General features: G+C 44.0%; 1 protein-coding gene across 2 annotated transcripts in view; it reads right to left on the bottom strand.

The window, feature by feature from the left end:
• Positions 1-243: 243 nt before the first annotated feature.
• The window catches only part of LOC147673984 (uncharacterized), a 987,450-nt gene continuing 967,132 nt past the window's right edge, over positions 244-20,561 (bottom strand). For both annotated transcript variants that reach the window (XM_086945069.1, XM_086945070.1), the window contains one exon: positions 244-744. In XM_086945069.1, the coding sequence (XP_086801195.1) occupies positions 470-744 (275 nt within the window). In that variant the 3' untranslated portion in view covers positions 244-469. The remainder of the gene's footprint in view (positions 745-20,561) is intronic.

The following is a 20,561-nucleotide window of genomic DNA, read 5'->3' on the forward strand; positions in this document are numbered from 1 at the left end:
TGCCGAGCAGATATACACGTAAACATTACGGAGGCTGCTTACTCTACAAAACACACTGGAATTGGGGGCTAAATATTTCGGTATAGCTACCGAGTAGCTCAACCCTGCAGCACTGAACGCTGTCGCACCTAAAAAGAAAAACAGAAAAATGTAATACTTACTGGAAGAGACACAGCCTGAACTTTCATTTCACTCTTTTACACTAAATGGTGCTCTTTAACACTAAAAGATAGACCACAACAAAGAAGCACTATTTTGTTTAATCCTTAGTAACATAAACTAATTCTTCTATTAAAAATAAAAACTAGGGCTAGAGATTGAAAACCACAATTGTGGTCATTTAAATGAAGTTAGGTGCTGTCTAGCCACATTGAAGAGAGTGACAATTTTTGTTCCTGTATACACAGGGCAGGAAGACACAAGCTGCTATGGAGAGGTAAACCACACAGGGATGGTTGAATAGGGATCATCACTGTAAGCCTGACTTCAGCATACACATGTCTACCAAAGTCATGTTGCAGGTGACACGGAGACAATGGTTTGTATAGAGTTTGGAGAGACCATAGTCTTGGGACAAAGTCTTCATGTAGTTTCCCAATGTGTTCTTCCCCACAGGAGTGTTGCTGTACCAGGGACTTGAGTTGGAGGGAGCAGCCAGCTTTGGTCTTTGCCAAAAGGCATTATGCCCAGGGTGCAGCTTCATCACATACTTCTCAAAAGACAAGACTGGGCATTTTGGATTTCCTGGGGGAAAAAAACACATATTAATTTGCTTGTAAAATAAGATGCTGCGATAAAATGCATTTTCCCAAATTATAATGTTACTTCACTGAAAACTGAATAACTGGAACAGCATTTCATAGCAGTTTACAAACCAAGGCTTTGCAATACTTTATTAACAGAATTCCATTACAAACAAGCATGAATATACCACAATGTTAGGTCTCAACTTTGATTAGCTGTTCTCAGTAATGAGCTGGCATCACCTTATCAATCAGTAGCCCAAGTAGGGAACAGGAAATGCTTGTTTAGAATTTGTATCATTCCCTTATTTCGAAATAGCTCTCCAAGTTAAACCTCCACTTTTGACAAACTCAGAATATCACTAGAGTATATTTGATATTGCAAGAATGACCTTTTACTTTGAAAGGGCCATCTGAGAAATTTGCAGCAATTTATTTACACTGGTGTGACCTTGCTGATCGGCCTTCATCGGTGGACACATGAAAGTGAAGTACCCACCCTGTACACACATCCCCACTCCCAGCATGGAAAACAGACATGTCTCAACGAACTGTGAGAGAGGACGATTGTCAGTGACAGAATCCACACCACATAACATCTTTCCACAAAACATATATATAGCTCATATTTGTCCATAATACTGATGAGACTTTCTGGGGGGGGGGGGGGGGAATAGTTCTTTGAGTCACCAACAGTAAAGGAGGGGCCAGACTGGTTGCCACTGAAGCAACATGATTGAAAGACGGTTACGAAACATGAACAGGAAAAGGTGAAACGTCAGGAAGCGCATTTGGGGAGTGTAGGAAAGTGCTTCTTTTGACTTGGATAGCCCCCACTTTTTGCCTGATGTGATTTCGAACTGTAAGTGCACTGAGTCCCTGCTAACCAGATCACCAGTGCCTGATCTTTCCCAAAACCTGTAACACGATTGGCACAACTTTAGTTACCCCTGTAGGTCCCTAATAGTTGGTACCCCTGGTACTTAAGGCATGGCTAATGAGGAGGGTCTTCTGGGGCTACAGCACTGGTTGGGCCACCACAGCGGCCCCTCACCAAGGCTCTGTTTCAGCCATTGCAGGCTGTGTCTTGATGCAGAGAAATCCAAAGAGTCGATATGGTGCACAGCCCTGTGTACCATGACACCCATAACACTGCATAAGATATAGGGAAGTCACCCCTACTGTAGGCCTTTAGCCCTAAGGCAGGGTACACTATATCCTATATGCGTGCATAACAGCATGAGCAGATATGCCCCTACAATGTCCAGTCTATTCTGAGATGTTGTAAGTACACAGGGAAGCCATAAAGGGCACGTGGGCATGATACTTGTCACCTCAAGTTCCATAGCTACATGATGGCTTCACAGATTCCTAAAGTGTTTAGTATCAAACAACTTGCCTTAGGAAATCCTCACTGATGCCAGTATTGGATTTATTGATATATTTACAAAGGAGACCCTTTTAGAGGGTACCCTGAAAACCTACCAAGCACTGGTGTGGTTCAAGACTTGTTTCCGCCGGCCTGCCACTACCAGACATGTTTCTGACCTCATGGGGCGAGAGCCTGCGCTCTCAGAGGACAGAGACAAAGCCTGCTCTGGGTGAAGGTGCTTCATACCTCTTCCAGGACAGGATGGCCTTCCTGGGTACGAAGCTACAAAGGTGATGCCGTCTTTGAAATCCAACCCAGGAACCTCCAGATAGTAGGGGACCCCAAGCCCCCTTTCCTGCTCCACTTTTGGCAGGAGGAAATGTGGAAAATGTGTTAGATTAGGAGGAGGGTCCCCACTTAGTTTATACCACCCCTAGGAAGGGCAGGCAATGTAAACCCCTAGACTGAAATTCAAATAGCTTGGGATGGTGGGAAAATATCCTCATATGGCTGGGGTAGAGCCTCTACATACAAGAAGTGGTCACTAGAGGATGTAGACACCCTAAAGGTAGGTAGTCCATTGGCTGGTACCTGTCTCCCCTTGTAATACCCCTTAATTCAGTATTTAGGTAGAATCCAAAGACCTGAAAATCAGATTCGATGGACAAGAGAAGACCAGGACAAAGACAATGCACTGCACGGGAACTGAAGGGCTGCTACAAAAGGAAAAGGCTCCAAACCCCTCTTCCTGCCCCAGGACTTGACAATCGCTGCAGCTGTGTAGTCCTGAAACCTGAGAGGACTCCAAGAACCCCGAAGCACCTCCAGCTCCCTTGGAGTGAAGGTATCGCTCCCCTGCATACCGCTGGCAACAATCCTGTTTGTCGACTTGCTGCTCCCCAACTACTCCAATGCAGCACCGAAACAAGAGAAGGTACAACAGCTCCGGAGGGTCAGATCTGTCTCCCCACCAAGTTTGGAGACACCAGGACCTACCGGAGCCGCATCGTACCAAAACCAAGAGTGCCGGACACTCAACAGCAAACACTGAGTAGAGTCCATTGTTTACTCCCAAAGCACCAGAAACAAGCACCCATTGAGACACCAGAGCCCCACTTCTTGAGTGGCAAAGTTGTCCCAAGATCACCTCTCCCTCCAAGTTGCCTGCTCCTGACTGCGAGGACCTCAAGACAACCGATGCCCAGCTGACCTGTTCGCTCTGCACCGGGCCCCACTGGCCCCAGCACCGACCAATCAGCTCTTCTCCCATGGAGCCCAGGCACTTACGACCTCCTCTCTATAAGGAGAGCCACCGGACTCAGCTGTAAGTCCTCTTTGCACTACATTTTCAAGTGGCCCGCTTTGTCTTTAGGCACTTGCTTCCAAAATGTCTGTATTCTGCTCCCGGCTGATCTGGAACAACCTGAACTTCTCCTGCTGGAACTTTTGACCTGTTCCAGAGATGGACCTAAAAACAGTAGGTGAACTTTGTGAAAGCGTTGCATGATTTTCTATGCATTTTTATTATTTTCCCTCATTGTTCTCCTATGGTGCCCAATTGCGCATAGAAGTGATATTTCTATTGAACTTTACAAAATCGTATCTCTGAAAGTACTTGCCTTAGAACTGTGTTCTTGGTCTTAAAAGTTATATAAAAATCGATATAATATTTACGAATTGGTCTAGTATTTATTCTTGAGTATGTGTCTCATTTATTGCCACTGTGAGTACAACAAATGCTTAGCATTACCCTCTGATAAGCCTAACTGCTCGCCCACACCACCACAAAAAGAGAGCTAGTATTATCTCCTCATACCTCTGCATACCCATTGGGGATTCCCCAGACTCTCTCCTTAGTGTACTTCATTTTTGTACACTGTTCAGCTAGTCAGTTTCCTAGATTCATGGTTCAGCGGTGGGATAGAAGACTTGGCATTTGCTTGGACCACTTTGTCAATAAAAGACTAAGGGCCAGATGTAGGTGGCCTATTACTGGTCGGTAACGGCCGAAATCGGCCATTACCGACCAGTAATGGAATTTTCCTATGTAAGGGGCATATTTACTGATTCGGTAAATAACGAATCAGTATTTACCGAAACATCATTTACCGATTCGGTATTTACCGAATCAGTAAATGAAATGTAGGAAGCACTTCAAACAGTGCTTCTGGGCTTAAAGGATTCGTTATTTACCACCAACTATTAGTTGGTGGTAAATAACAAATTCCTATGTAAATGCAAATATGTGCATTTACACCTGTGCCATGTGACAGACATACATGCCCTTAGGGCATGTATGTGTGCCACATGTGCACACAAGCACTAATCAGGGGTGCTACAGGGTGTCAAAGTGACACCCTGCCACCCTTGACTATTTCACATTTTTACCGAATCTGTAAATACCGATTCGGTATTTAGGAATGAATGGCAAATACCGAATCGGTAATTACCGATTCGGTATTTTTTACCGATTAATTACCCACATAGCATTTACCGATTCGAAAATACAGAATCAGTAAAATTCGGTATTTTCGAATTGGTAAATTTAAACTACCTACATCTAGCCCTAAATAAATAAATCCCAAAATTGTGCTTAGACAGTCACATTTTTGATTGGTCTATTTTTTTCTAAATTTCAAAAAAATGAACTGCTAGGGTATTGGTTAAGTCCCTGAAAGTAAGTGATTAGAAATTTTAAAGTTTGTGATTTAGTTAGGACAAAGAATTCAGTGAATAGTTATTTTTTTGTGACTTCATAAAAAGGTCCACACTTAAGTAATATATTGCCTGATTCCAATAGACAATGTAGGACTTGGCCCTTTTCCCCCAAAATGTTTCCCTTTTACTCCCCTATTGTAGGATGTCTCCCCCATGGTGAAGGTTACCGAATAGGCCATGTGAGGTAGGAGATGCCCTGTGTAATGTCAAATGCAACGCAAGGGTGTGTACATTTATTTTTCCCCATTGTAAACATGTACCCTTGCTGAAATGCTGAATTTGTGTTTTGCATTTAAAATGGTTGCCAAGGCTATGCGTTGTGCCACCTGACTGCAGGATGTTAGCAGTCTAGTTGTTAGGTACCCAGCCACCCCTACATTTGGAGGGAAAGCCTGGCACCCAGGGGGCTCTACTCCTCCCCCTGAGCCAGTTAGAACTAGTTCGCCTGTCTGAGGTGGGTTAGCGGTCTAGTTGTCTGGTACCCAGCAATCCCAGCATTTGGGAGGACCTTCTAGAAGCTTTCAGCCTTTCTGGTATAGGGAGAGCAGTAAAGATGTGATGTGCCATCAGAGAGAGAGACAGAGCTGGGGCAGGAATGTGAGGGGACCTGCTGCAAGGGGATACGGCCACTTGGGCCGGTGTGCTGGGCCCTGCACCCATCCAGAACCCCCCTACTGTCCCCAGGGCTTGTGAAACCCCACTTCAGGAGTTCAGGCTGCCGTGTGGGAGGAGGGCCACGCTGCAGTGGGGATGGTGAAAGCCTACCACCCTGCTTTAATGATGCCCCACTACCTGCTGACCTGGCCCAGTTTGGCCTACTGCTCTGTCCCCCGGGCCCCTGAGGAAGGAGGGCCCCCCTAGGTCCCTGGAGCTGCCGGGACCCTGCGCTACGCAAGCGCTGCGCAAAGAAGCGCCCAGAAGGGAAGGAGCATCTGGGACCCTGCCACCCAGGAGGTGAGTAGTGTTACCCTGGGCCTGCTGCTGGGACTGTCCGCCCCCCTTTCGCTGTGCTCCTGGACGTGCTGGGCCTGGAGGAGGCGCTGCGTGCCAAAGCGCTATAATCCTGGAAGCGCTGTGCTGCAGAAGCCCTGGGTAGTCCTGAAGTGCCTGAACTGTACTGCCTGCTGTGTGTGCCTGCAAAGCGCCGCTTCAACCAAGCACTGGACTGTTGGAAGGACTGCCTGGCCCTGGATAAGTGCTGCCTGCTAAGCGCTGTGATCTAGAAGCGCTCTATGAGGAGCTGGGCTGAGAAGAAGCACTGTGTGGTGGCTAGCGCTGCACAGCTGGAAGGGCTGCTTTTGTGTTCCTAAGCGCTACCGTGTCAGATCCTGCCGCCTCTCAGCCTTGTAATTAAGGTAGGCAGGAGCCTACCCAACCTCCGCCCGGGGAGCCGTGTCTGCGTCTGTCTGGTGAGGCCTCGAGGCACATTGTCAGTGCCTGCCTCCCACCCTACTGCCCAGGAAGCCCGGAGCGAGGAGCAGAAGCGTGGAGACATTGCCAAGAGCCCGGTGAGTGTGGGGCTCAAACAGACTGTGTTGAGGGGTGTATCGGGCATACTGTTGGTGCCCAACCCACGGTGCCAGCATTCCGTGGTGAACTGCCGCCCCCAGAAACAGTATTGTTCTCCAGGTGCCCCGCCTGGCAGCGGGCACCTGCAACGTTGGGCCAGTAGACCCAGGACAGACATTCGGAGGTGTGGGCCCCGGGTGGTTCAGGGACCTGGGTTGTGCCTGCAGTAGTGAGTTGCTTGATTCCAGGCCAATAGGGGAAGTCAGGCTATGGAAGTTTAGCTGCAGATGGTCCTGCCTCATGTGTGATACCACTGTAGCGGGGGGGATGCCGGTCTTGGGTGCCTAGTGTTTTTATGTCACCGGGAGGTGCTTTTGAGCCCCTATTCGGTTAAGGCTGGGTGCTTAGGTGACAGCGCCCCTACTCATGATTAGTTGAGCCAATGTGGATGTGTGCTCTGTGACGCCCAGAGGCCCCTCTACTGAGGTTGTAGGCCCGATGTCAATGGTTTGCACCTAATGTTTTATTGGAGGGTGTACTTACCGGCCAAGGGGTGCTCCCAAGAGTTATGGAGGTCCCTGGTTAAAAGTGTTTTAGGCCTGACAGGTTACAGATTTACCTCCCATGTTCAATGTTATGCTGATGCAAGTTATGCTATGCCGTCCTACCTAACGTGTATCTTATGTCTAATGCTTGAGTTTACGCTTACAGTTTTCTTCTAGGTGAGGCCAAGGATTAAGGCCGGAGTTGGCCCTGCGATATTGACCTTGGTTTTCAGCATTAGTATTTCTTTCCCTCAAGTATTCTACTAAGGTTTCATGCCAATGAGAATATTTTTATTTCAGCCAAGGACTCACAGACTTAACCTTTTATTCTTTTCCCCCTTTCCTTGTAAATAATCCCCCTGATATACTTTGCTCTGGTGCCAGTGGGCGCCCCGTTGTGATTACTGCTATTGTTGTGTTTTACCTTTGCAGGTTGGAGATAATACAACACTTATTCTTTTTCCAACCACAAGCGGTGTTGTGTCTCTTTTGTGGTGTGTCGTCTGTGAGTACTGCATGGACGCTTTACACATGTCCTCTGAAGTTTGGCCTGCCCGCTGTGCTCCATGCTACCCTCTGTAGAATTGGTAACCCCATTTCTAACAACAAGCTAAGGAGCTTGACCTGACCCCATACATGGACTTAAACCACGGTCAATGAAGGGCTCTCTGTAAGGGCTAAGGGTTCAAAACAGGCAAAAGTTCCAAGAAGGAATATGTCTGACAATTCATAGCCCAGTATGAAAGAGATAAAACTGAATTAGTGGCTCAATCTGAAGAGGAGGAGCCTACTAATGAAAATGATGCTGAGAATGGACACAAGTCAGTCTCCTCAGACACAACTGAGGTCCCCTCAGATGAGGACCCCATACTAGAAAGATTGATCAGGAGTCTGAAGTTAGAGGTTCATCTCCTGGAAATAGAGGAAGGAAAGAAAAAAGATGGTCCTAGGACCTATCTCTAGTGGCAGCTTACAAGTAAATAGGGAGAGTGGCTCAAATTGTCCCTAACTAGTCAGAGGGTGATGACATCACCAAATGGTTTACTTCATTTGAGAGAGCCTGTGTAGCAAAAAAAGATAGCTACACAGAATTGGACTTCTCTCCTGAGGGAACTATTCTCAGGAAAATGCAGAGAAAGACTCCCGACATTGCCTGAAAAAGATGCTGAGTCTTATGACCTCATAAAATGTACCCTCAATGAGGGTTTGCACTCACCACTGAGGAGTATACAATAAGATTCAGAGAGACTCAAAAAACCACTAGGTGGTTGGCTAACACGTAAACATGTGAATGACTATGAAGGACTTTACAATTTAATTTTGAAAGAGCATCTCTTAAGTAATTGTTAACATGAGACGTTACATCAGCATCTGATAGACTTAGGTTCAGTTTCTCCTCTAGAGTTTGGGAAGAAGGCAGATCCCTGGGTCAAAACAGTAGGTGACTAAAACAACCACTGGAGGGAGAGACCAAAAGAAAGAAGCCAAAAAACCCCACCCCTCAAGGAAATTAGGGTAACCCTAAAAACAAAGAATCTTCTTCAGGCCCCCAGAAACCTGTTTAAAAGCGTGAGCCCAGAACTCTTCACAGCCAAAGGGTAGGTATCAGGGGAAGAAATGGGATCCCAAGAAGGCTTGGTGCCACGACTGTAGAACCACAGGGCACTGAACTAGAGACTTTGGCTGGAAAAAACAAGAAAAATGCTTCTAGGCCACCTGCAGTTGCCAATCTCCAGATGGGATCTCAGGATAGCACCAGCCATGTCAGAGAGCTCATTGAGGTGACCCTAGTAGGGGATGTGGATATACCCACCTTAGATGTCTGACCCACTAACATGCAAAAATACAGAGAGCATCTTAGTATTATGGGGGTGGGGTGGAAGGCTTGAGAGACACTGGTGCTACTGTCACCATGGTGACCAAGCAACTTGTGTCCTTATAACAGTATCTTCCTGGAAGGACCTATCCAGTCACCATGGTGATGGTGCCCTGTGGCTGGGGAGGGGTTGTTGGTCGAAAAGAGTTATCAGTCTCTTCATCCATAACAGTTGATTGTTCGCTTGGTAATTATCGGAAGTCCTCAGCCTGGGCTGAGGCAGTACTGAGAATCCATGCAGAAATGCTTCAAATCCCATATGGTGTGTGTGTGTATGTGAGTGAAAACCAGAGCATAGAGAAGAGCTCAGAGCGAAAAAGAGGGGCTGGAGTCTGGAAGAATAGCCCAGCTTTCAAAGAGAAAAGGCAAGCAGACTGGAGAGCCTATTACAAATCACACATCGGACTCTTCTCCTTAGGGGAAAAGTATAGTCAGCCCTAGAGGCAACTGAGCCTTGGGAGCTGGAACCTTACCATGCTGAGCTTTTAGGTCCAGGGGAACCCTCTAGGGAAGATCTAAGCCAGTGTCAGAGGACCTGCCCTTCTCTTGAAAGCCTGCGACAGCAAGCAGCTGCACAGGAAGGTGGTGATGTCAGTGGTTCCCACAGGACCCACTGGGAGGAGGGGACCCTTTTCATTGAGGCCAAAGACCCCAAACCTGGTGCCACTAGGAGAGCTGTAGTGCCTCAGGCGTTTAGGAAATGCATCCTCCCTTTGGCCCATGACATCCCCCCAGCTGGACACCTTGGCCAGGCCAAAACTCGGATCAGGTTAATTGGAAGCTTCTGCTGGCCAGTGATGCACCGGAAGGTGAAGGAGTTTTGCAACTCCTGTGCCACCTGTCAAGCCAGTGGCAAGACAGGTGGCTACCCAAATGTCCTCTTAGTTCCACTTTCAGTGGTTTGGGTTCCCTGTGAGAGGGTATGGATTGACATTGTTGGATCCCTTGACCCTCCTACAGCATCATGAAACAGATATATTCTGGTGGTAGTGGCCCATGCAACCAGGTAACATGATGTTACCCCCTAGGACTACCGCTGCCCCTGTAGTGGCTAGGGCCTTCAGTTGTATTTTAATCAGAGTGGGCTTCCTTAAGGAGGTAGTATCAGATAGAGGTACAACTTCATGTCTGGTTACCTAAAACAAATGTGGAAGGAGTGTGGAGAGGTTCACTACCCCATACCATCTGCAGTGTAATGGTCTTGTTTAAAGATTCAACAAGACCATGAAAGGTATGATTGGTGGACTCCCTGAAATGCTCAGGAGGAAATGTGCTGTCCTACTGCCATGCCTGCCTTTTGATTCCAGGGAAGTCCCATCCTGTTAGGGGACCAATGTTCCTTGTGAAGAAGGGATGGGTGAAGTCCTCGTTGAACCTAAACAGGACATAGTAGACTAGTGTGGTACTTTAAGGAGACCGGGCCTGATGTAAAAGCTAAGAGGCTTAGTTTGTTTCTCAAATATTTCTTTTATTCAAAGTAATGCAGTATTGATATACATAAATAGGAATAACAATCTCTTCTGATATTGATTTCTGTCTTCTCCTTTTTTCCTTCTCCATTTTCGGGTGTGGCTGGAATCCCTGGATTATCTGCGGAAAAAAATAAATGAGCAGTAAGTACCGGTTCCAGAGATACTACCTAGAATTCTCCAACACATCTGGTGGTTAGATAGGAAAAGGAGTGTCCATGTAAAGACAAGCAAGGGTTATAGTGTGACTGCTCTGCCATTCACTATGTATAAAAGATCAGAAATACCCATTCTTTGTGTTCTCTTCTAAATATGTGAGAAAATAATATTATCAGAAGAGAAAAAAGAAAAAAAAATTGTAAAGTATATATATGTATATCCCTTATCTTGGGATTGTTCTGGAGAGTTTTCTCAGGGTGGGTTTCTATACCAGATTCCTTTTCAGATATTTATTTCAATCCCTTCTGGTAAGGCTACAAAATGGCTTTTCTTATCTTTTCATTGTTTTTGGGTCTGCCCACAGTCTTGTGTGACATCTAGTCCTTCTCGTAATGATACGCTTTTTTCAGGGAGGCGTTTCCGTTTAAATTCAGGCTCTTTATCGGGAGCATTTATACTGCGCTATTACAACCTTTACCACACCGCCAGATTACTGTACCCTAACCCCAGCCTCCTCCATCTCAATATTTACAAACTCCAGCACCAGGTATTCACCAGCTAATCCATTTTGCGGCAGGTAGACAGCGTCCTATGGGGCTATCCACTGTTCCTCTGAGCTCTATTCAACGTACTCCTCCTCCCGACCTGGTCAGTAGGTTTTCTCTATGTCAGCTATTTACACAGTGGGTTTCTGTTGATTTGGGCACTCCTTCAACTCGTTGGGATACTCCCGGGCAGTCCTTCTTTCTGCAGGTTCGGTTTTCTCCTCCTGTAGTCTCGCGTGTGTGTTTCTTTCCTCCTCTTCCAGAGTCTGTACTTTCATTTTCAGGGTGCAGTCGTCTTTCCACTGGTTACCTCCACAGGCTTGTTTAATGAGACAGGCCCCTTTTACTGATTTGTCAGTCGTCATAATCTTTCTCTTTCTTTCCTTCCCCAGTTCCTGTAGCATCGAGGAACTCTAGCGAGAGGACGGAAAGGTGAAGGATCAGTAGAGAGGAGCCCCAGGTAAGTAAATCTTCACAACTTTGTACTTGGCCTCCACTCCAGAATGGCTGAATACATGGAGAAAGCAAACCAAAACCTTGAGGCCAGCCAAGAGCGCCAGAAAGAATATATGACGTTACATCGCATGCCAATACAAGGCATGCCTTTACAACGCAGTTGTAACAACGCAAGTGCTGTTACAATGCGTTACCATTACAACACATACTTTTACTTCTCATATGCCTTTGCCACGTATGCCATTACAACGCAAAGGAATGCGTGGTAAAGGCAAATACTTTGTAAAATTGGTTAAGGTAAGTAATGGTATATATATATATATTGGTTGTTTCGTTTTGGTTATTTTGGTGAAATTGTAAACGCACTGTAAATAACATACACCTTATCAATGATGTAAGAAATTGATAATTGCGAATAATTGAAATGGACTGGTATCTCAATTAACCTAAAATGTATTATGGAAATGTCAAATATAAGGTGTCAGTCTCTAATGGAGCCAACACGCCCCAAAAACTACAAATCCCATAATGCCCACAATAGAAGGTATGCCCACTAGAGGGCGGGACTTTTGGCTGTTTCGGTTTGGTTATTTTGGTTAAATTGTAATAGGCACTGTAAATAACAAACACCTCATTAATAATGTCAGAATCTGATAATTGCGAATAATTGAAATGGACTGGTATTTCATGGAAATGCATTAATTGTGATAAGTTTGAATAAGACTACCAATCCCATAATGCTTGTTGTGAATGCATTAACTGTGACAAGCTTGAATAAGACTACCAATCCCATAATGCCGTTTGTGAATTCCCCAAGGGGGCGGTGCCTACAGTATTTGCAAATGTTTCAAAAACAATGTGAGTTTGACACACAACTAACCGTGAGCAAGACAGCGGACGCTGTCGAAACGCGTTGGTTTTTTGTTTTTTGACCCCATGGATGAATAAAATCACAAAAGAAACTTAACCGCAGCGTTGTGCTGGATTTTGATTTGAATGCGACTCCAACCTTTTCTGCCTTGAGAGGGGGAAATCTTGTCGAAATACATAGCAGTTGGGCTCAACTGCAGGAGTGACGCGACCACGACTGTAGCGCCATCTGGGAAAGGAGGGAGCCACAAGGAGGTGATACGTTTTTCCCTGGGTGCTCGCCGGCAACGCGACCTGAATGGTGACAGAAGCTTTCCCGAACGATCAGCGGACGGAAGGGAGTGATCGCTTGCCTGCTGCGGGGGGAGACCCCAAGGTAAGAGTGAGTAATCACTAGTACGCCTGCAGAAAGTAAAGGGACATATGCCAGAAACGCTTTCGAGAGTATACATGCAATAGCATAAACCGGCTTCAGTGGTACAAACGTCATTTTGGAAATGCAACAGAACGGTTTTTGATTAACGCACCCACAAGTCTATCAGGACTCTGCGAACAAAATAACCGACACTATTTGATTTTTCAAAATAACGTGAAATTCAAATCCAGCCAACAATAACGCTGACATACGGAAAATTAAAATCCAAAAGAGGGGGTCTCAAAACCCAAGAGGTACAAATGGATAAGCGGGATGCAAGGAGGAAGGAACAAATAGCGGCAATGTTTGAAAAAAGAGACATGAGTAAGCCAACAGAAAGCAATAAAGAACAGACCACAACCAAAAATGACACAAAGGAAAAACTTAGACACTGGGAGAGACTGAATAAGAAGGAAATAAATAAATCATGGGAATTGATTTCCTTACAACAATACTTGGAGGTGGAGAGGGTCCCTCGGGGACTACGTATCCTTCTTATGCCCAGCCAAGCGGATGTTTCTAATGACCTGCTACAAGAATGGGGGGAACATACTCTCAACTCTTCTCTGGGACTAATAAAAATTCTTGTCAAACATATAGACATCGCTCTCGAAAAAATCAAAGACCAACTACGAATAGTGGAAAAGGAACTTGATAGTCTTAAGCTTAATCCTGAAATGACCAAGTTCAAAGAGGATCTATCGAAACAAATAGAAAAACATGAGGAGGAAGTGAGGATAAGAAAGCAAACAAAATTTGAAAGAGATGCAAACGATTATGCGCAAGGACGCATCTTTACGTTTGCACGAAAATACGATCCCTTCAAACCGTCAAAAACCAATGTTGCAAGCTCCTCATCAAGTTTAACATCCTTGACATCACTGGACCTCAGCGAGGACGATTCAAACCTTGACCCACAACAGAGGGTTTTTTTAGGAGATATGCGCCTGGTCCTATCACGAAGGCAGTGGGAACAAAGCCATGGGGCGCAAAGAAATCAACGTGGCAGAGCAAGGGGAAGAGGAAGAGCATGGCAACCCAGACCCAAATTCGTAAACCAACAACAAGAAGAAGCCGCAGGAGGAAGCACATCCGAAAAATTGGGCACAGAAACAAGATTAATGAAACAAAAGAAGGGGAAATAAATGAGGATTTACAAATAGTCAATCTTTCGGGAAGACCCATTACAGCAGCAGAAACATCATTGCTTAAGAAAGGAATCAACTATTGCCCTACACAACGAATGGATATGGCACAAACACGGATTGACCTGTACCTTTATATCCGCAAAATTAAATTGGCAAAGTTTTTCGAGGAGCGAAAAAACAAACCCAAAATACCAAAGATACAAACAAAACCTACCTCAAATTTGCAAGTGAGACAAGCGGAGGCATACATGACTGTGTTAAATCTTAAGGCGGAAGAAGGTCAGGAAATCAGTCTGGATAATGCCATTACCCAACTGGGAGCTGGAACTAGCAACCTGAAACCAAAATCCAAATTCTATCCCCAACTACCACCTGGCAACAAGATTGATATTTTCCAAGAGGCTATCATCCACGACTTGTACAAACTACCTAAGGTGTTCGGAAAAGATAACCTATCTAAACAAGAAAGAGAGGCCCTAATCTCCTTAAAAAATGATCAATCGTTCGAAATAAAAGCAGCAGACAAAGGGGGAAATATAGTCCTTTGGAATAAAAGCTTGTATGTGGAAGAAGCTATGGGACAATTGAACAATTCCACATACTATGAAAGTCTCCATGTGAACCCACAAGACCAAATAAAAAGGGACTTGGACAAACACCTAATTCAATGGGAGAATGAGGGCCTGCTGGATGCTGATGAAAGAAAATATCTGACAGTGGATTTTCCAAGAACATCAACCCTGTATTTTCTGCCGAAGATACATAAAGATGCCACTAAACCGCCAGGGAGGCCTATTGTGTCAGCTAATGGGTCCTTGTTGGAACCCTGGTCTAACTTTATTGACTTTTACTTGAGTCCGCAAGTGAAAATGCTGCGCTCTTACATCCAGGACACGACGGATTTTTTGGGAGTTTTGGAACAATTGACTTGGCAACCTCACTACATTATGATTACGATGGATGTAATTGCCCTGTATACCAACATTGATAACAACTTAGGGCTACAGGCATGTGACCACTTCCTCAAAGAACGGAACATCCATTACCATAAGCACAATGAAATGCTCTTAACAATGATAAGAAGTGTGTTAACCAACAATATCTTCATGTTCGGGGACAAACTGTACCGACAAAAGAACGGAGCCGCAATGGGCTTCTCTTTTAGTCCCAATTATGCCTGCACTGCCATGGGTTGGTGGGAGGAGAAGACAGCCTGGCATGAAAAACACGAAAGATTCACCAAGCACATTATTACTTGGAAAAGGTTTATTGACGACCTGTTCATCGTATGGGATGGAGGGGAAGAGAAATTCACGGAATACTTCACCATCCTCAATAACAGCACTTCTTGTATAAAATTCACCCATACTATAAACCATAACCGAGCTGTCTTCTTGGACACAGAAGTATACATTAACAACAACCGGATACAAACTACACTCCATCGCAAGAACACAGCAACCAATGCCACACTGGAAGCAACCAGCTTCCATCAGCAATCACTAATCTCAAGCATCCCATACGGAGAATTCCTCAGACTCAGAAGAATCTGTAGTGAGAATACAGAATGGCAGGATCAAAGCTCAAAATGCATAAACCGCTTTCAAAAAAGAAAATACAACAAAAAAATAGTGCAAAGATGTTGGGAAAGAGCTAATCAAGCACAAAGAACGGAATGCTTAAAAAAGAAACAAAAACTGGCAAATACTGTGGAAGAGCCTATCAGGCTAATCTTGGATTACAGCTTGGAAGCTAAGCAAATAAACCGAATATTGAGAAAGAACTGGAAAATACTCCAACTTGACCAAACAATTGGTCACAAAATGGGCAACCACCCAGTAATCACATATAGGAGGGCAAAAAATCTACAGGACCAGTTGGTCCATAGTCATTTCCAAGCCTCAAAGAAAAAAACAAATTGGTTACAAACGCGGGGCTTCATCAAGTGCTACAATTGTAAGGTATGCGAGATCGCCAAACCTACCACGGAACTCACAATGCCAAACAAAAAAGTTTGGAAAATTCAAGAATGCATAACCTGCAATAGCAAGTACACAATTTATATGATCGAGTGCCCTTGCAAGATGAGATACATTGGCAGTACCATTTGTGAATTAAAAAAAAGAATTCTGGAACATGTGCGGGCAACAATCCACAAGGACAGAAGCAACGCTGTTGCCAAGCACATGGAGGCGCAACACAACGGGGACTGGAAGCAATTGCGCTTCTGGGGTCTGGAAACAATGGCTTTGTCGGACAGGGGCGGCCATATGGAAAAACTTTTGAGACGCAAAGAATCCAGACATATCCTTTCTTTCAGAACAATGACCCCCCTGGGCCTTAACCAGTCGGAGGAACTTTATATTCACTTGTAACGGACTGAAAAGTAGTAATCTCTATGTCATAACATGCTCCTCCTTCTCGCCCTTATCCACGCAATTTTAACCATTTAATTTATAATTTATCCCTGCATTTCACTTCCCCTCACTCCTTTTGGTACAGTAACTCACATAACATAATCCAAGCCAATCTGGAATCCAATGTTAAACATAAGGCAACAGTTTCTAATGGAGCAAACACGCCAACACTACAAATCCCACAATGCCCATAATAGGGGTATGCCCACTAGAGGGCGGGACCCTTGGTTGTTTCGTTTTGGTTATTTTGGTGAAATTGTAAACGCACTGTAAATAACATACACCTTATCAATGATGTAAGAAATTGATAATTGCGAATAATTGAAATGGACTGGTATCTCAATTAACCTAAAATGTATTATGGAAATGTCAAATATAAGGTGTCAGTCTCTAATGGAGCCAACACGCCCCAAAAACTACAAATCCTATAATGCCCACAATAGAAGGTATGCCCACTAGAGGGCGGGACTTTTGGCTGTTTCGGTTTGGTTATTTTGGTTAAATTGTAATAGGCACTGTAAATAACAAACACCTCATTAATAATGTCAGAATCTGATAATTGCGAATAATTGAAATGGACTGGTATTTCATGGAAATGCATTAATTGTGAGAAGTTTGAATAAGACTACCAATCCCATAATGCTTGTTGTGAATGCATTAACTGTGACAAGCTTGAATAAGACTACCAATCCCATAATGCCGTTTGTGAATTCCCCAAGGGGGCGGTGCCTACAGTATTTGCAAATGTTTCAAAAACAATGTGAGTTTGACACACAACTAACCGTGAGCAAGACAGCGGACGCTGTCGAAACGCGTTGGTTTTTTGTTTTTTGACCCCATGGATGAATAAAATCACAAAAGAAACTTAACCGCAGCGTTGTGCTGGATTTTGATTTGAATGCGACTCCAACCTTTTCTGCCTTGAGAGGGGGAAATCTTGTCGAAATACATAGCAGTTGGGCTCAACTGCAGGAGTGACGCGACCACGACTGTAGCGCCATCTGGGAAAGGAGGGAGCCACAAGGAGGTGATATATATATATATATATATATCAATCAAAGAAATCGCCACTCTGCAAGCTGCCACTGCTGGTAGATACGAAATGACGAAGAGTAGACCCTTTGAATTGCTGGTGCAGAAGTGTTTATTTAATTGGTGCCAGCGCATTCACCATGACGCGGTTCGTCTCAGGTAGAGGCTTGATCATATATATATATATATATATATATATTCCGAATTACCATATCAACGCCAGGTAGGACGCCAAAGATTCAGAGGACACGGACCAGTTAGGTGCATATCATTTCTTCAAAGCAGAGTATGCCGCATGACGTTTCGGCTCCTTGGAGCCTTGCTAACATGACAACGTCCCTCATACAGTTGCTCATTTTTAAGTGCTAGTGACTGATTTAATTGACACCAGGTGACGTGAGATTTGCATAGACACAGAAGAAATACTAGCCATTGGATACATTCAATTGTAAAGCACATTTCATTGATAAGTTACAGCTTCCCTATTTGTAATAAAATACTGGTAAAATACCCACACCATTGAATATCACAAATGGGTAAAAGTAAATGTACACATGTCAAAATTGACTAGCAGTCAATGACAGATTACCTTGCCATGTTAAAATGGTCTATTTCTGTGCAATTAGTCGCAATATGTGCAAAATACGCATTGGAAACTTTTTCATACCACAAAACCTATTGTGGTCGTCAAAGAAATAAATGCATTTCATGCTGTGCAACATAGCAAATTGTGCAAAATCGCATTGATAGGTTTTATATAAATGTGCAAAATACGCAAATAATAAAATAGACATTCATCTTATTTCCATGAACAGATGTGCCAATCTAAGTTTGCTTCAGAATATACAACAATATTTACCTAGAAAAGCAGTGCGAGATCTGTATTATGTAATAATCAGGCTGACCGATGAAAACATACTGCTGTTGACCATCATTCATTCAGTTCCTCCCACCAACTAGAATGAATATAGTGTAACTTGTATACATGCTTGCTCTGTTGTTTGTTCGTAACAATTCGTATGCCCATGTCATTACCTGAACATCATATAAGTGAAATATAAACAAGTACTCGACCCAAGTGTAATGTTAAAATCTATAGTGTATTTATAAAAAATCTGATCTAATCAATCGTAGCAGCAGCTGCTCGTAAAAAACTCACATGTATATGAATATATATGTATATGGAGCACGTCATAGTGGTCGATAATTTCAATTATTATCACGGTCAAATACCGAATGAACCCCAGCCGGGGAACTGAAGTGTCATATCAGACCGATCTGGGACTGACCACATATTACCAGGAAAATAAAATTCATCTCAATAGTGTGCCAAATGACTGTTTAGGCTGGAAAACATCAAACTGATGGCAGCTATAAAATTCAGGGTCTAAAAGTAAACTGCCAATCATTGATCAGAATTACACCATCATTATGGTAGACATGTGTACATGTCCTCTGTTATGTTGAGACCACCTGGTGTCTTGGTGTCCAACTGTAATATTTACCGGGTTTCCAGTCTCAGTAATTTGGCCTCCCTGTCACCTCCTCTTCAGCTGGCCTTAACTGAGTCAATAGCATAGTACTTTAAGCTGGTGTTATTGCTCTGATGGTAATCACGAAAATGGCATGCTACCGGGTACGTGTTATCTTGGTTCGTTATCGCTCTTAGATGTTGCATATGGAAGGTGCATCACACTGTAAAGCCCTGCGCCAGAAGGAGGCTTTCCTGCGCAAGGGGGGGTGGGGGTGTTCTGGCGCAGGAACGCCTCCTAAAAGTGACTGAGTGTAATCTATAAGATTTCATTCAGTCACTTTTAGGCTTATGCTGCGTCAAAACCCTGCATCTGCTTGAAACAGGTGTAAGGATTGGCACAGCATTGTAAGCATAGGGCCCCAAGAGCATTGCTGGAGCTGTGTTGCGCTTGCAACGCAAGTCAAGCAATGCGCCACCTTCACAACACAAATACATCACATATCTGTGCAGTTTTTGCCCCATAATACACCACATTGTTAATACGGTGCATCCATTGTGGAGAGGTGTCACAGTGCACAATAATTGGCATATCTCTGGGGATGTACCACTTATTGTACATCTGTTGATTACTGTTTGAATGTAGTGAATGGATTACTACACACTGATCAATGAGCCACTACAAAACTATAACAGGAATGACAGAGTGTTTGGTGGAAGTGGAAGGATAGAGACTGGGGAATTGAACATTTAAAAGGTAAATTTGCAGGTGCATAGAACACTGCATGCATAGTCTATAGGAGTTTGAAGCAGTCCATGCCCTAAGGCCCACTTTGCACCATGAGTACTTGGGTACTGGCTGAATGATTACAATTCTACAAGGAGAGTGTGTGGCTGAATGAATAGCAGCTTTACTTTTACAACAGTGTATAGATAAGCACATACTGCTATATGATTCACTACAATACTGAAACAGTAGTGTGAGAGTATTTAGTGAAAGTGTAACAATACAGACTGGGCAATTGAAGGTATAAAAGGCAAGTTTGCTGGTGTATAGAACAGTGAATGCATAGTCCATAGGGATTTGAAGCAGTCCATGCCCTAAGGCCTACTTTGGTGCATGACTACTTGGAAACCGACTGAATGCTTACACTTCTACAAAGAGATTGTCTAGCTAAATATATAGCACCTTCACTTTTAGAACAGTGCAGACATAAGAACATACTGATGTATAACTCACTACAATACTAAAATAGCAGTAGCAAAATGTTTGGAGGAAGTATCAGGATACAGACTGGGCAATTCAAACTTTAAAAGCCAAGTTTGCAGATGTTTAGAAAAGTGCATTTATTATCTATAGGTCTTTGAAGCAGTCCATGCCCTCAGGCCTATTTTGCTGCATGACTACTTGGGTAGTGGCATAATGATTACACTTCTCCAATGAGAGTGTAGAGCTGAATGTATAACTGCTACATTTTTTGCACAGTGTATAGATAAGCATATATTGCTATATGGCTCACTACAATATTGAAACAGTAGTGGCAAAGTGTTTGGAGGGAGTATAAGGATAGAGACTGGGTAGTTAAAAGTTTAAAAGACAAGTTTTCAAGTGCATAGAAGAGTACATGCATAGTAAATAGGAGTTTGAAGCAGTCCATATACTAAGGCCTACTTTACTACATGAATATTTGGGTACTGACTGGATGAAATCCATCTAATCATAACCCTCTGTCACTCCCAGTTCTGTCCTCTGAGTTCTGTCTCCACATTCCAGTGCTTGGACGCCCATTGGGCAGCAACCGCGCTATACAAATAT

This window comes from Lissotriton vulgaris, chromosome 12, assembly GCF_964263255.1.
Source record: "Lissotriton vulgaris chromosome 12, aLisVul1.2, whole genome shotgun sequence".
Lineage (NCBI taxonomy): Eukaryota > Metazoa > Chordata > Amphibia > Caudata > Salamandridae > Lissotriton > Lissotriton vulgaris.